Raw genomic sequence first — 14,855 nt, 5'->3', positions numbered from 1 at the left:
ACCCTGTGGATGTGGCACTGAGGGACGTGGTCAGTGGGCATGATGGGGTGGGTTGGCAGCTGGACTAGATGATCTTAGAGGGCTTTTCAAACCTTATGATTCTATGAATGATTCTGTGATTCCATGAATTTGCAGGTGTGACCGGACTTGCAGCACCCTGCATCCCCCCTCCTCCCACAGCAATGCCCCATGGACTCCTCTGGGCCACAAAGCTCAGGTAGAATGTGAACATATTTAATTTATTTTTCTTTTTGCACAGTGAACATTGTTAAAGTACTTCTCCATGGGAAGTAGGAATATGTGGGAATGAGATCAAAATTTTTGAATGCTGAGGTTGGAGCATCTGTCTCTAGGCTCTGTGGATTTATCACTGCAGTTTGGCTGCTGATCCCTTACATCTGCCTCCTGCAGCAGCCATCCACGCCTGTTCCAATGGCACCAGAGGGCGGTGGGCATGGAACGGGCTGCCCAGGGCAGTGGGCACGGCCCCAAGTGCCAGAGTTCAGGGAGCGTTTGGACAGCACTCTCAGACATTGGGTTTGGGTTTTGGGTGGTGCTGTGTGGATCTGGGAGCTGGACTCATTGATCCTGTGGGTCCATTCCAACTTGAGATACTCTATGATTCTGTGATTCTATGACTAATCATAGATTATAGATTGTAGATCATAATACAAATGATGCCAATCAATCTCAATGGCCAGAGCACCAAAAATGGCCTTTAACACATGAACTCCTTTCAAGTTGCTCGGAAATCTTCTCCCCACCACTCCAGCTGTCATATGGCTCTCTGCCGTGCTGCTTTTGAACAGCAGCAGACACTGTTAGGAACCTTTGAAAGGTATTTTTGGGCACACACATGCAGACCTGGGGCTCACATTGCCAGGTGCAGTGCTGTGGGACCTGTGGGGTCCCCAGGCTCTGCCGCTCCTCCGCTTGTCCCAGCTCAGGAGCAATTCGTGTCACTTCACCCTTTACCTGCACCTCCTGGATCAAATCGATCCTCCGTTTTTAAAAGAAAAAAAGGAAAAAAAAGCAGCAAGAAGGGCTTTTATTGTGAAAAAGAGACTCTTCAAATGCCTGCTCCCCTCTTCCCAGCCTCTCTGCTCCCCCCACCGGGAGGTGGGTCCGGGCTGCTGCCGAGTTGGAAAACTGGCGGCTGGACTTGGCCAGGAGTCCTCAGCGCAGGGACTGCCGCCAGCCTGAAGGGCACGGGGCGGCAGCGCCTGGCCTGGCGCCTGGGGGACAGGGGATGTGGATCAGCCACCCAGATATTTTATATATAAATAATGTATTTAATATCCTGGTTCTCCACGGAACTGCTGCTGGGGAGCAGTGTCAGCCCAACGGTGACCGAGTGCAGCGAAGCCCACCAGGAGCAGTGAGCCGACAGATACTGCCAGCCATGGTATGATATGGGGGTCTCCTTGCTGAGCTGTGGGTGGGAGGAGGTGCAGAGCCTTCCCAGAGGCACCAACCCTATGGGATGCGATGCAAGGACGTCCCCCAGCTGACCCATCTCTGGGGAAATCAGTGTGGAGGGACCTTTCCTGGGGCTGGGACATGTAGGCAAGGCTCCAGCATAGGTCTGTCTTTGCTGATAGTATGGGGAATGCACACAGCAAGTTGTGAGGATATTCACAGACACAGTTCCTTGGGATGAGATGCTGCTATCAGGCAGGGTGATGCATTTTGTCTGGTGGTCTCACGGAAGAAAGAATATTTAATCAGAAGCAGTGAATCTCTGTGGCAGCGTTACCCATGTCACCTCAAGGTCTCTAAGTCCCTGGAGCAGCGTGGCCTTGGGAGCCAGTGTGTCTGTTGTGGCAGCAGTGCTGGTGTGTGTGTGTTTGTGCAGGGAGATGTGGCACTCGGCACTGTCCATCCCACCACCACTTGCACACACTGATCTGAGTTTCATAATTAACAATCTTCAGAAAAAGGAAAAAAAGAACAAATGGGGAGGGTGCCACACATTTAGGGAGCAGAAGTGGCTCTTCCCCACAAAGGAAGAAGCAAGGCAGCTCTCCCCATGCCAGGCTTCCCCTGCATCACTGCCCTCCCTTCCTGCCTGCACTGTGCAGCCTTTCACAGTGTCCACAGTGTGTGCCAGGTGCTGCTGTGGTCTCCCTGCTGGAGCAGAGCATTCTCTTTCCACCTGGATTTCCATTCTCCCTTTGCAAGAGCAGGTCTGATGATGCCATTGTTTCTTCTTGGTGAATTCCTCTATTGATTGATTTCACTTTTAATTAGCGTTTGATCTAGACCCTCGAAGGCAGGTTAGTGACAGTGAAGGGGATTGATTTCCAGCTTTGCCTGAGCTGCTTGTCCTGTTGCTTCATCTGTGCATAAACCCTAAGCAAGACACTCAGATGATTTCTGACTACTTCCAGCTTCTGGCTTTAAAATCTACCAGCAAGGAATTTCCAACAGCTCCATTGTTCTCCCGGCATGAGGCACTATGACCAAGAGGGGCTGACTGCACGTTATTACTGCTCTTGCAGAGCTGCCAATGCACCTCCTGCTTCACTGGCTCAGAGCTCTGCGGCTGCTCGCCGTGCCCTAGGACAGTGCCCATTCATTCACCTGGTGAGGTCTGCTGGGAGAAGGGAAAGTGAGAGGCAGAGGCAAAGCCAGGCAGGAAGCAGATTCCTTTCCCTTTAATTTTCTGCATAGGAACTGAAGGAATGGTTTAAATTGAATGAAATTATTATCTTCCTGTATTTGAGGATGGGCACGTCTGAACAATTCTGTTTTCAATCTAGCCTGGGGCTGAATGGCCCCGCTGTCCCCCCACTCCTGGCTGCAGCTGTGGAATCCTACGAATGCACTCCTTTGCTCTCCAGGAAGAAAAAAATCCCTTGGAGCAAGCGAGAGGAGATGGAGCCAGCCCGCTCACACTGCCTCCACCGAAATGTGCTGAGAGCATTCTGCAGCCAGTCTATGAAGGCTGAAAATCAAAAGAGGGTTGAAATTCACCCCAAGCTCAGCCACGGGGAAAACGTAACCCCCAATAAAACAAATAGAACTGGATCGAGTCCCAGAAATGTGTAAGAGAGGTTTGGCAGTTCTTCAGGCACTCATCAACAGGATTGGTAAGCTCACCAAGAGCAAGAAGGGAACAGAATTTGATTTCATGTTAATATATTCCCCCCTGTAGCCCATGTAGCTCAAAACGCTCTGCAAAAAGATGTCACTTTCCAGCACTTTTGCTCTTTGCTGCTGTAATGCAGAAAGGAGCTGAACCGGCTCAACCCCACTGAAGGTAAGGAGCCAAAGTTGGTGAGCTTCCTTCCTCTGGAAGGAAGAAGCTTTGGGGTCAGGGACATTGTGAGGACAGGGACTTGAAGTGGCTCTGGGCTCCTTGCTGTTGTTGCTGTCCTGTCTTTGGGCATGCTGTAGAAATCAGCAATGCAGCTGAGTCCCATGCTGCAGCTGGACAGGAGTCATGAGGAGCAGGGCTTCTGGGTCCTGCAGAACGTGAGGAAGAAAGTGCATTGTTCTCCACCAGAAGGAAACCAGCATGCAGAGGCAGCGTGTGTGCAGGATTAGACACAGACAACCCCAGCATGCAGTCTGCAGGCTGCTGCCCTCCTCCAGAGCATCCTCTGTGCGGCTCCCACTGCACAAAGGCAGCACTGTTTGAGATGTGCGGGCACACGCAGCGCAGATGTTGCACAAAGGCAAGCCACATCTGTTCTGCTGGGGAAGGGGCCCCTCTTGCAGCTTCCCCGCGCACATGGGAAAGCCATCCTGTGTGCATCTGGGGTACAGCAGGGAGAGGAGGCAAGGAAAACCCAGCAGGCAGCAGCAGGACCATGAGGCTCAAGCTTCAAACACTGTAAGTGGAGCATCTCAGAGACTGTTGGCTCTGGTGGTACTATGTGCTGATTCCAGGGATTAAATTGGTGGGAATATGAGTTGTACCAGAGATAGCATCAAGATGGAAAGTGCCCTTTCCATCAATCATAGAGCTGAACGTTCCCATGTGCCAGCTGGGAAGGTTTAGCAGGACAGACCCAGCAACACGTGGCAGAAGATCCAGCATCCCTCTGCCCCTGGGTTGCTGTGGCCCCTTTTGTACATCTGATGGGGTCTGAAGGGGGCTGGGGCTGCCTCGGGGCTGGTGGCTGTAATTCAAGAGCTGTCTTAGTAAAGCCCCACTTGGCAAGCCGTATATCTTTCCCCGGCAGGATGATATAGGAAGGTACTTAGCACTTGAATCATGAGCTCTGCTGGGGATTTCCTTCAGCTCTGGTGAGAAAGAGATTTGGTCTCCTGGCTGCTGCAAGCTTTCCTGTTGATAAACTCATGCATTTTCCAACCATAACCAGAAGGATGGTGCTGTGCCATTCCTGGCAGAGATGCCATGTGGTGAATCGTGTGGATGTGCCCCTGTCAGCCCCACGTTCCTGGGCAGCTGTGATGAGTGCAAGGCTTTGCAGGATCTCCTGGAGGGTGGGCTGCGGATGAGGATTTCTGGTGGCTGTTCAAGTGGTCTTTGTTAATTTGGTCTCGGTGGGCTGCGTTGCCTGCTGTCCACACAATTCTGTGGTTTATTTGGCAGATTCCAGAGGGGAGCGGGTATGAATCTCGCATTTAAAGGCCATGTATTTCTATGGCATCTTTTGTGGTTTTAAGGCTGTTTCTTACATTCCTGGATAATGAAGTTTGGGGTTTGTTTTTCTTTTCTTCCAAGCTCAACACAGCCAATTTGATGCACTTTGGAAAGCAATTTGAAAACAGGCTTCTCTGCTGCAAATTCCGCCAAGATTCAGGCGCCCTGGGAACAAAGCATCAAAGATAAAATCCTCTGACCCACACTCAGAAAGTTTTTTATCCCTCCTGAAGGCCAGCCTTCAGGAACCCAGGTTATGCTCTATGTCCATGTGATACGTGAGCATGTACATTGTTTGCTCCTTGGTGTCCTGGAATGAACAGCACCTCTCTGAAGCCTTTTTATGGGCTTTTTTAGTTTTTTAGTTAGCCTGCTGGGAAATGTACCTAATTTCTAGAGAAGACATGCTGTACTGTCAGTTTGTCAAGCTGGCAAAGTGGAACAGTATGTATGGTTTTCATTTCAGGCTGAATTGAAGCCATAGCTTCAAGTGCAGCATTTTTTACTGCATGAGCTTGGAGAAGTTTTCTTTAGAAAAGGATTTACCCATGGCTTGTAAATATAGCACCATTTCTGCAATGCTGTATCATCTAGGTTATTATTAAATTTGCAATATTGGCTGCCAGAAATAACATATAGGATGTACTCACACTTTTTTTCCCTTATTACTGTCGATGTAGCAGGGAAAATCAGGCTCAGCAAGCTGAGTAGGGAAATGGTGGTCCAGGCTCACACTGAAGGACTTCAGGCTTGCAGTGCCCAAAGCAAACCTGCCCAGGGTGAGGGCAAAGCAGTTTCAGGCAGTAAGAATGCTTCAACCACTCACTCTGCAAACGAACTTGACATTTTAAAAAAAGGATAATCATTACCACCCGTTTGGCTCTCTGTGACCATTGATGCTTTCCCCTACTGGAATAAATAGGGTTTTTCCCATTGCATTTTTAGTGTTTCTCAAATGACTTCTGTGTGCACCCTCAAGGGTGTGAATTTACCTACTTAAAGGTGGTCTCGGTGGCTGTGCACACACAAGTGCTTTCTGCACCATTAACGTATGAGTTCCCAAGTGCATTCATGAACATTGATGGCAGCACTTAAGGTCTGATTTTAGGAATGCAAAATTGTTATTTGGGTTGTTTGGAGCAAGGCTCTGAAAAATACTCATATGGGTGTGAGGTTTCTGAGAAACTCCTCTTTATTTTTGCCCCGTGTTTCTAACATGGATCTGGAGATTTATGGGAGGAGGTCAGTGTAAGCTGTGTGAGGAAAGCATTCCTGCCCTGAGAAGCTATGGATGCTCCATAGCTCCATTTGAGGTGTTTAAGACCAGGCTGGATGGGGCTTTGGGCAACCCGGTCTAGTGGGAAGTGTTCCTGTTCACGGCAGGGGGGTGGAACTCTGTGGTCTTTAAGGTTCCTTCCAACCCAAACCATTCTGTGGTTCTTGTGCGCTGCCTTCTGGAAGACACTCTGACTGCTGGCTCCCTCTCCTACAGCATTTCATCTTTTGTTTTTTCAAGCTTTTACTCTTACAAACAATTCCTTATCCCTTCCTTGGCAGTATATTGTCCCACCATGCTTGTACTTCCAAAATAAATAATTGCAAAGCAATGAGGAACAAGGCCTTGTTCCCTACTTATTTGTCTCAAACCTTGTTACTGAATTGCTGGGAAAGCAGATGGGTGGTGCTGGGCTGGAAAACAGAGACTTATAAGGTAGGCTGGCCACCAGCAAGGAGGATATGAGAGCTTGGTACCAACACAGGTCCCAGCCAGCAAGGTGGCTTTTCAGCAGTGCTGGTGCTGTGATCTCTGCAATGGCTTTAGGGCAAAGCAGACACAGTGGCTTACTAATGCAGAAACTCCTGATGACTTTCTTCCTTTTGATCCACAGGCCCAACGACCGTGGAGAAGGACGGGGCTGAAGCACCCTTCCCTATTGGCTCTGGTAGTCTTGTTGGTCCTGGCCCTGCTGGCACTCTCCTACCTCCCCTCACCACCAAATGGGGACCATGGCCGGGCCCCTTCGCCCCACTTGGCACCAGCACCTCCAGCACCTGCATCGCTCCTGCTGGCACCCCGGCCCCGGCGAGATGTGGCCATCACCCCATGTGGGGACAAGCCCCCCAGCTGGGGGGCAAAAAGACATAGGGGGAAAGGACGGTGGCTGAGGCAGCAGGGTGCCCCAGTGCCTTCTCCTTGTATGGATCAGCCATGCAGGTGGGGCGGCTCACCTCAAGAGGACAGGCTGTGTTTTGGTGAGACAGTCCCACCATGGCTCTCAGAGGATGACATCCAGAAGATGGAGCTGCTGGCCCATGGCCAAGTAGTCTCCAAACGGCGTGTGCCAGCCCATGGGCAGGTCCTGCGCATCCGTCTGCATGCTGACGGTGACACCCAGCCTGCCAGTCCAGGGGAGGACTGTGGGGATGGGCGATGTGGGCTCATCAAACGCTCCACAGACCTCTATGAGGTGGTGGCCTTCCATCTGGACAGGGTCTTGGGGCTGAATAGGAGCCTGCCTGCAGTGGCCCGCCGCTTCTCCAGCCCCATCCTACCCTACAGCTACACCAATGGTGCTCCCCGGCCCCTCATCTGGTGGGCACCCGATGTCCAGCACCTGGAGGACACCAACAATGACCAGAACTCCTGTGCTCTGGGGTGGCTGCAGTATCAGGAGATGCTACGATCCAACATTGTGGCCCCGGTGGCAGGAGACACAGCCTGTGCAAGCATCCAGCGCGGTGAGTGGGGCCGCTTGGCGCTCTTCGACTTCCTCCTACAGGTAGGGCTTGGGCGAGGGAGGCTGCCATTAACACTGCATGGGACACCGGGTGCTCCTGCACCTGGCCACAACTCTCTGTCCATCACATCTTTCTCTACTAGGGGTAGCACAGGAGTTGTGTTTTCTTGGGTGAGAGTATCAAAACATGAGCCAAAATACCACCGCTGAGGTATCATTTGGCACTTTCTGGGATGTCCCAAAGATCTTAGAATCATAGAATCATAGAATCCTTAGAGTTGGAAGGGACCTCTGAAAGCCATCTAATCCAATTCCCCTGCCATAAACAGAGACATCACAGCTAGATCAGGGTACCCAGGGCCTGATCCAGCCTCACCTTAAAAGTCTCTAGGGATGAAGCATCAACCACACCACTGGGCAACCTGTTCCAGTGCCTTCATCTTCCACATGACCCTTCTCAGGTGGTGACTCTCACACATGACTTGGGTGAGCTTGTGGTGAGCACCAGTAACCAGCAGGATGCTAAGAAGAACATCTCCAAAACCTACACTGGGCCTGTCCCTGCCTTTGTACGCTCAGCCACGAAGCAAACATGGCCTTTCAAGGAACATGGACACCTGTGGAGCTGAGTTTGGCTCTGGATGATTGGATTTGCCAGGCAAAATTCAAAACAAAGAGGAAATTTTTTCTGCTCAGCTCCAGGGATTTTAACATGTAGTGAATCCTCCAGGCTTCAAGCCCAGGCAAAGTCCTTCTGACAACAAGAAGAAAATCCCTGCTACCAGGCAGCTTTCCTTCATCTCTCCATCACAGTGCAGCACAAGAACGCACAAGTCTATTTATTTTTTCTTTTCAGAGTAGGCTGTCTTTAAACGAAAATATATATTTTTCATGCTCAGAAAGTGCATTTTCTGGAGGCTTAAGTTTCATAATTGCTGGCTTTTTAGAAGATATGAATGTCTGCTCTCATGTGGTACAGATTCATCCCAGCGTGGCTTCCTTTGCTGTGCATCACGTGAGTGCTGCAGTGGCTCAGGACAGGGCACTGCTTGGTGAAGGCAGCATCTCCTGCACCAGCCCTGGGGCTTCCATGTGCTTGGTCCAGAGATGTGCTGCATGGGGGTCAGCACTCATGCGCCTTTGCTTGGTAGTGCTTTTTCTCCTCCTCCTCTTCCTTAGAGTAAACAGTGTCTCATCTTCTGTCTGGAAAATCATAGCCTGTGCTGTGAGAGATTACTGCACATCACAGGCAGTTATCATGTATTATGGAGCAACCTTGAGGAGGCAAAAGAGATTGCTATGGAAAGAAGACCCGTTCAGGCACTTCACAGCTGCAACTTCAATTAGTAGACAAGGGGAAACTATCTGAAAGGGCAATTATATATATAGATACATACATTAGAAAAAAAAAAAAAAAGGAAAAAAAAGAAAAAAAAAAGATGATTAAATGTGTGCTCTCGTTGCTCTTTTTTTTTTTTCCCTTCTTTTTGCACACTCTGACCATTAATCTTTATAACATCGGACTGTGGCTGGCAGAGGAGGAGCAGTCGTGGCTGGGCTTGGAAGTATTTTAGATGAAACAGCCAAACAAATGGGAAGATTAACCAACTCCTTTCCCTCCCCCAGGCCCAAATCCTATTGAGCACAGTGGAAAAGCTGAGTCTCCAGAAGCAAAAGCCATCCAGTTTTAAGGAAAATTTCCCTCAGAGGGCTGAAAGAGTGAAATGATAAATCAAAGAGCAATCCACAAATTTTTCTCTTAATAGTTCCAATGGAATCCTCCCATGTGGAAAAATCACACAAAGAGGCACGAAGCCAGCAGGATGCCGTAGAAATGGAATTACATCTTTCAGAAATGGCTCTAGCATTCTGCAGCACATACTAGAGAGTGGGAAGCCATGAGCTTTGAACCCTTCCTGCAGCCCTCAACCACGCATTGAGATCTTCCTTGTCTTCTAGAAGGCTTTAGAATTTTACTTCTTCACATCTGCTCTCCGTGTTTCAGAGCTTTTTGCTGAAAACAAGGAATGTAGAAATTCAGGACTTGATCCAAATGCTGTGGTAGCGACCACAGATGTCTCCAGGGCTCTGCGAGTCCAGGATTCTTGCACATGGTTCCCCCTGGCCCTCTTCTCTTTCTGGTGATGCAAGAGTTACTCAGACTTGTCAATGCACTACTTGAGAGCTCCAGCAATTGAAAATTATGTTTGACAAATACTTTCCCCTCAAGGCTGCACAAGCAAAGTTCTGGTCCTTCCCTTTTTTTTTCCTCCCTGCACCCAGCAGAAAGACCAAAACAAAAGACAAATGCAGACATTTGTTTTTTATGCTGTTTTATCACCTGTTTAACACCCAGACTACCTTGCTGACTCAGTCCTTCAGGATGCAGTGGTCCTGGCAGGCCCAGCCTCTTCCTGATGATGGCTACCCCTCTGTAATGAGCTTTTCTATGGCAATTTCCCCTTTCCTCTTCATCAGGAAGCTGAAGTGGTGACTCTTGGTGCTGGGAGAAGTGGTCCCCATCCCAGCCAAACCTGGAATCAAAGAGAAACTTAAAGGTGCTCGTAACAGATCTTGGGCTGAGCAGATGGGAGAAGGTGTGGCTCATGTATCTGTGTTACAGCAGTAGGACCTGATGCACCCTTTGCGAGGGTCATTTGGATGTGAATGTAAGTGACACGGGGAAAGCTGGTGGGGTACAACTGGTCAGAACTGTGGAGGTGCTCTAAATGTGCCACTACCCAGCTGGTCCATCTCTCAGGGTTCATCTGGCACACCAGAATCAGCCTCCACCATACAAATCGTGAGTCTGGCACCAAATGTCCTTGTTTTCAGATGTCTATGGGGGACTGGAGGTGGCTGAGACAGGGCAGAGCACCACTCTGTGCATGCTGTCTCCATCTCTCTCCTCCTGGGTTTTCTTCATGCGCATTCCAGCTTGACTCCCTGCCTCCAACTGCTGGGAGTGCTGGCAAACTTCAGAGGGGTGCTCGGGAAGTATTGACTCATCACCACCACCATAACCACAGCATCCTTACCGCAATGTCTCCTTCTCCTTCTTGGCGTCTTGGACTCAGGATTTCCACACCCTGGTGGCTTTTGCAGAACCATGCTGGTTTGTTGGGAATTTGGCCCAAAACTTCTCCCGACCGTAACTATCATGGGCTTCTGTGTGGTGTCTCCAGGACTGTGCAGAGCTGCTTCTCCCTGATACATGAGCGCATTTAATGTCTGCATAAATCATCCCAGACTGTCTTCACCTTCTGTGCAGACTATTATTCTGCTATGAAAGAAAACAACGCTGCGGGTGAGAGAAATTGGTGTGCTGAGCTTTTTAGTATGTGGACAAAGGAAATGTATGGAAGAAATGTGATGTTTTCTTTCATTTCAATGTGTTTCATGTCAAAAAGCACTTTAGCACTTTAATGGGTAGCTCTCTCAGTGGAGAAATGCTGACTAGAGTGCTTCATTAAATGTCAGGAAATAGAGGGATTTGTTAAGGATCTCTGGTGTGGGACTAATCTGTTTCTTGCAGGGTTATGGAAGTAATAGCCATGGAAAACAAACCTTGCACTTCCTGTGGCATCTTCCTGAGTGCATAGCTGTGTTTCCTACTGGGCCCTGTCTCAAAGCACAACTTGTTAAATTTTACTCATTATCAGATGAGATGAGCAGGTATCACTTGTAAGTTGCTCACCCTTGACAGTTTACAGCTCTGCAACTGCTTCAGAAGCTTCTGTGCATCCTGAGCCTTGGCTCCTGGCTCAACACCAGCCATCTCAACAAACTCTGTGCTACAGCTGGGCTGCTTGCTGCTGAACTTGCCTTGCTTCACAGCCCTGACACTTAGCTGACATGTCTCATTGAGGTTATTTTGCATTCCCCTTTGCGTAGCCCTTCCTTTAATTTCAGCTGCAAGCATAGCCTACTTGGTCTGTACAGCATGTGGTGTCTGAACTCCAACAGAAAAACTTGTCATTGTCACCTCTGTCAGGCTCCTCTCCAGTCCCAAGGCATTTTGCAAGTCTCAGCTTCTGAGTGCTTCCCTGTCTCTCTCATGCACTGGTGTAAGCAGCTTTTCTACTTAATGACCACCTAGGATCCTTAAAAACATGTTATTTCCATCTGAACAAGAAAAGCTCCTTGTGAGAAACACTTAGGACCTGCCCATGCTGGGCATCCGCTCCCACTGAGGACCCCAAATATCTCCCACAGATTCATGACCGCCTGGACCGATATTGCTGTGGATTTGAGCCTGATGCCTCTGAGCCCTGTGTGGAGGAGATGCTCCATGAAAAGTGTCGAAACCCATCCGAGTTGTTCCTGGTGCACATTCTGGTACGTCCCCAGCCCCTGTGATCCCTTTCTCCTGCCCATGTCCCAGAGGCTGCTCTGGACAAAATATAAGATGCCTGGGCGGTGCTGGCAGCTGCAGATCCCAAAGGCTCTCAGGGTTACTCAGTGCACTAAAAAGCCAGCCTAAAACACTAGACTGGTGACTCCTCAGGGTAGGCAAGCTTCTCCTTCTCTCCTCTGCTGGCAGGTCCGGAGGAGCACTCCATCCCAGCTGGTGTTCATCGACAACGCAGGCCGGCCACAGCAACCAGAGGCAAAGCTCAACTTCAGGCTGCTGCAGGGCATAGACAGGTGAGATGGGCAGTGCGTAAGCACTTGGTGGGATATCTCCTCCCTACCTTCCTGTTTCTCATGTGCAGGCTTTGACAATTTCTGGGTCAGTGTAACTGATGGCAGAATCCATCTCTATTCATCATTTCAGCTTCCCAGAGACAGCTGTGGCCACACTGAGGTCAGGCTGCCTGGCCCACAGGCTGCTGAAGTCGCTGTACAGGGACCAGGAGCTCTGGGAGAGCCAGGGAGGTGCTGCGGGGCTGTGGCCTCTGCTGCAGGTCCTGGAGAGGCGGGGACAAATCCTGCTGCAGTATCTCCAAGAGCACAACCTGACTGTGATGAGGGACATACCGCGCTGAGCCCTACAGTGACCTCATGCCCTCAGTGGTCTGCAATATGAAACTGCATGTGGGTTCTTGCTTCTCCAAAAGGTGTCTTTTTATTAACCCTGTTAGTAGGATGTCCTGGAAAAGGACAAGGGGTTGTGGGGTGTAGGAGAGAGGAAGAGGAGACTTTCTGAAACAACCAACGGATGTTTGGAAAGGCATTAAGCAAGATTTATCACACAATCTGCTCAACGTGGAGTTTTCAAAGAAGGAGAACATCTGTGAGATTTTGGATGTTCCCAAAATAACAAAAGTAGAGACTCTGGAGTGGTGTGGGGAAAAGCAGAGTGAACCCTAATAATCAAGGACAAGTCCCCAGAGCTGAGTCTGCCTTCCAAACACCCAGGACACCTTCGACAGAAAGCAACCAAGTGCAAAACGCCATGTGAGCATGCAACAAAAGAGACCCTGCCCCACCTTTATCATATCTTCCAGCATTGCCTACCAGCCAAAAGTGTATACATTGGTCCTCAATAGTCAGGACTGAGAGCCCTGAATGAAGTAGAGGAGACCAGCATGGGAGTCTGTGCAAACTGCTGCCCTGTTGCCCTTGAGCTGGAGAAACTGTCCACCTGTGCAGCCAGAGAGGCAGAAAGCAGGCACTCACACTGCTCCTCTTGCATCCATCTCAGCAGTGTGTCAGGTTTAGAGCCTGCCAGGGGATACTTTTGTAGCCATGCTGATAAGTGTAGGCAATTACCTTTTCCTCTTGCTTAAGAGAAGATGAAGTGAGGCTGGAGTGACATTAATCAGTGAGCGTGAGTGCTCTCAGAAAGCACTGGCACGCAGCCTTGCCTGCACCTCAGCATCCCGAAGACTTTGCTGTGGTCCTGCCCTGGTGCTGGCAAAGGAAAGCCTATCTGCTATCATCATCTCCTCCTATGCCAGGGTGGCCTGTATGAGAATTCATTCTGAGGAGGTTTGTAAGAATGGAGGAGAACAAAATAACTCATCCTGGGGCCAAAATGTCTCACCCATAATAATAAATTAGATTAATAATCATAAAATCATAGAATCACTAAGGCTGGAATCATTAAGGTTGGAAAAGAGAAGATCACCTACCACCACCACGCCCACTAAATTATGTCCCTCAGTGCCACATCCACACGGTTCTTCAGCACCTCCAGGGACGGTGACTGCACCACCTCCCTGGGCAGCCTGTGCCACTGCCTCACTGCTCTTTCTGAGAAGAAATATTTCCTAATATCCAACCTGAACCTTCCCTGGTGCAACTTGAGGCCATTCTCTCCCATCCTATCGCTGTTAGAGCAGCTGGGAGCAGAGACTGACCCCCACCTCACTACAGCCAGCTGCAGGTCTCCCCTGAGCCTCCTCTTCTCCAGTCTGAACAACTCCAGCTCCCTTGTGCTCCAGACCATTCACAGCTTTATTGCACTTCTTTGGACATAATGAACACAATGCAATGGAACAAAATGAAATCCAGAAAACACACCATGTAGCTGTGGCATTAGTTTGGATGTGTATCATTAGTAATAGTCATTAAAATGAGAAACTTCACTAAAAGAGAGTTCATCATCCCATGCAAGCTGAGTTCTTAGCAAGGAGAGAGGGGAAGGAGGGTGATGCACAGTGGCTAAAGCTCTTTGCTTTTCTGGGCTGAGCAGCAATCTTTGTTGTGCTTCTGATTGCTTGACTTTAGCATTGCATGAGATACTGGGGAATCTTTCTAGCTTTTTGGCATTTCCTTAGCTGTAACATGAGTTTGCTGGCTAAACACATGTGGGAACATCTGTGAGCCTTTATGTGCCTGAATCAAAATACGTATATCTGCCCAATATGTACAAACAAGCTCTCCTGTGACCCTGGGCATGAAGACCCAGTAACATTGGCATAAATATCCCCCAAAAGCAAGCCACCTGGAAAAACAGAGGAGGAGTGCCTGTGGAAGAAGGAAAGCTTCTCCAGAAGGCCTTCTTGCAGCATTTGCAGGCTGCTACTTGACCTGCCCATTGCAGCCATAAGACACCAAATCCTTCCACCTTTGCAGATCTTGCTGAGCATCCTGAGCACCCACTGAGAACCGTGAGATCCCTGCTCATGTAAAGGCATACAGAACCAGAAGGCTGGAAGCCCTGGAAGCTCGGCCCTGAGCAAATTTATTGTTAAATGACTGGATATAAAAATAACCCGCCTTTCAGAAAGCAATTTATTTGTGCTTTAGGTACTTGTTTAAATATTTATGTGGAAAAGGAAAAAAAAAAACAACACCTCTCTGACATAAGAATATCATCGTAGCAATGGCTTTAAGATTAATGGAAGCAAATTAGCCTGACGTTTTATTTACGTCCAACAAAGAAATAGATAAACTCTCCTCGTGATGGATTTTCTTCATTAGTGGAGAGAATGCCTAAGGTAAGATTTCGACATTGTTTCCGTCAAGTGGTTAGACAAACGGTTTATCAAAAGAGTGTAAAATTGTCGGGAAATGGAGCAGATTAATGACCAGTAGAGGGGAGATCATGGAAT

The 14,855-nt window shown here is 49.1% G+C and overlaps 1 protein-coding gene across 3 annotated transcripts; it reads left to right on the top strand.

Moving 5' to 3' along the window:
• The first annotated feature begins 1,111 nt into the window (after positions 1-1,111).
• On the top strand, positions 1,112-14,103 carry GASK1A (golgi associated kinase 1A). 3 transcript variants are annotated; one of them, XM_085226429.1, is made up of 6 exons: positions 1,112-1,405; positions 6,505-7,395; positions 10,889-11,028; positions 11,569-11,691; positions 11,897-12,000; positions 12,131-12,269. In XM_085226429.1, the coding sequence occupies exons 1-5, from the start codon at positions 1,250-1,252 to the stop codon at positions 11,994-11,996; spliced, it is 1,410 nt and encodes a 469-aa protein (XP_085082555.1). In that variant the 5' UTR covers positions 1,112-1,249; the 3' UTR covers positions 11,997-12,000; positions 12,131-12,269. The 3 variants fall into 3 exon arrangements, with proteins under 3 accessions (XP_085082555.1, XP_085082554.1, XP_010711210.2); XM_085226428.1 differs by having other exon boundaries at positions 10,889-11,037; XM_010712908.4 differs by lacking the exon at positions 10,889-11,028 and having other exon boundaries at positions 12,131-14,103.
• The last annotated feature ends 752 nt before the right edge of the window (positions 14,104-14,855 follow it).

This window comes from Meleagris gallopavo, chromosome 6 (assembly GCF_905368555.1).
Source record: "Meleagris gallopavo chromosome 6, MGAL_WU_HG_1.1, whole genome shotgun sequence".
NCBI classification, from domain to species: domain Eukaryota; kingdom Metazoa; phylum Chordata; class Aves; order Galliformes; family Phasianidae; genus Meleagris; species Meleagris gallopavo.
Note: the sequence above shows the minus strand (reverse complement) of the source record. Positions and strands in the feature narration are given on the sequence as shown.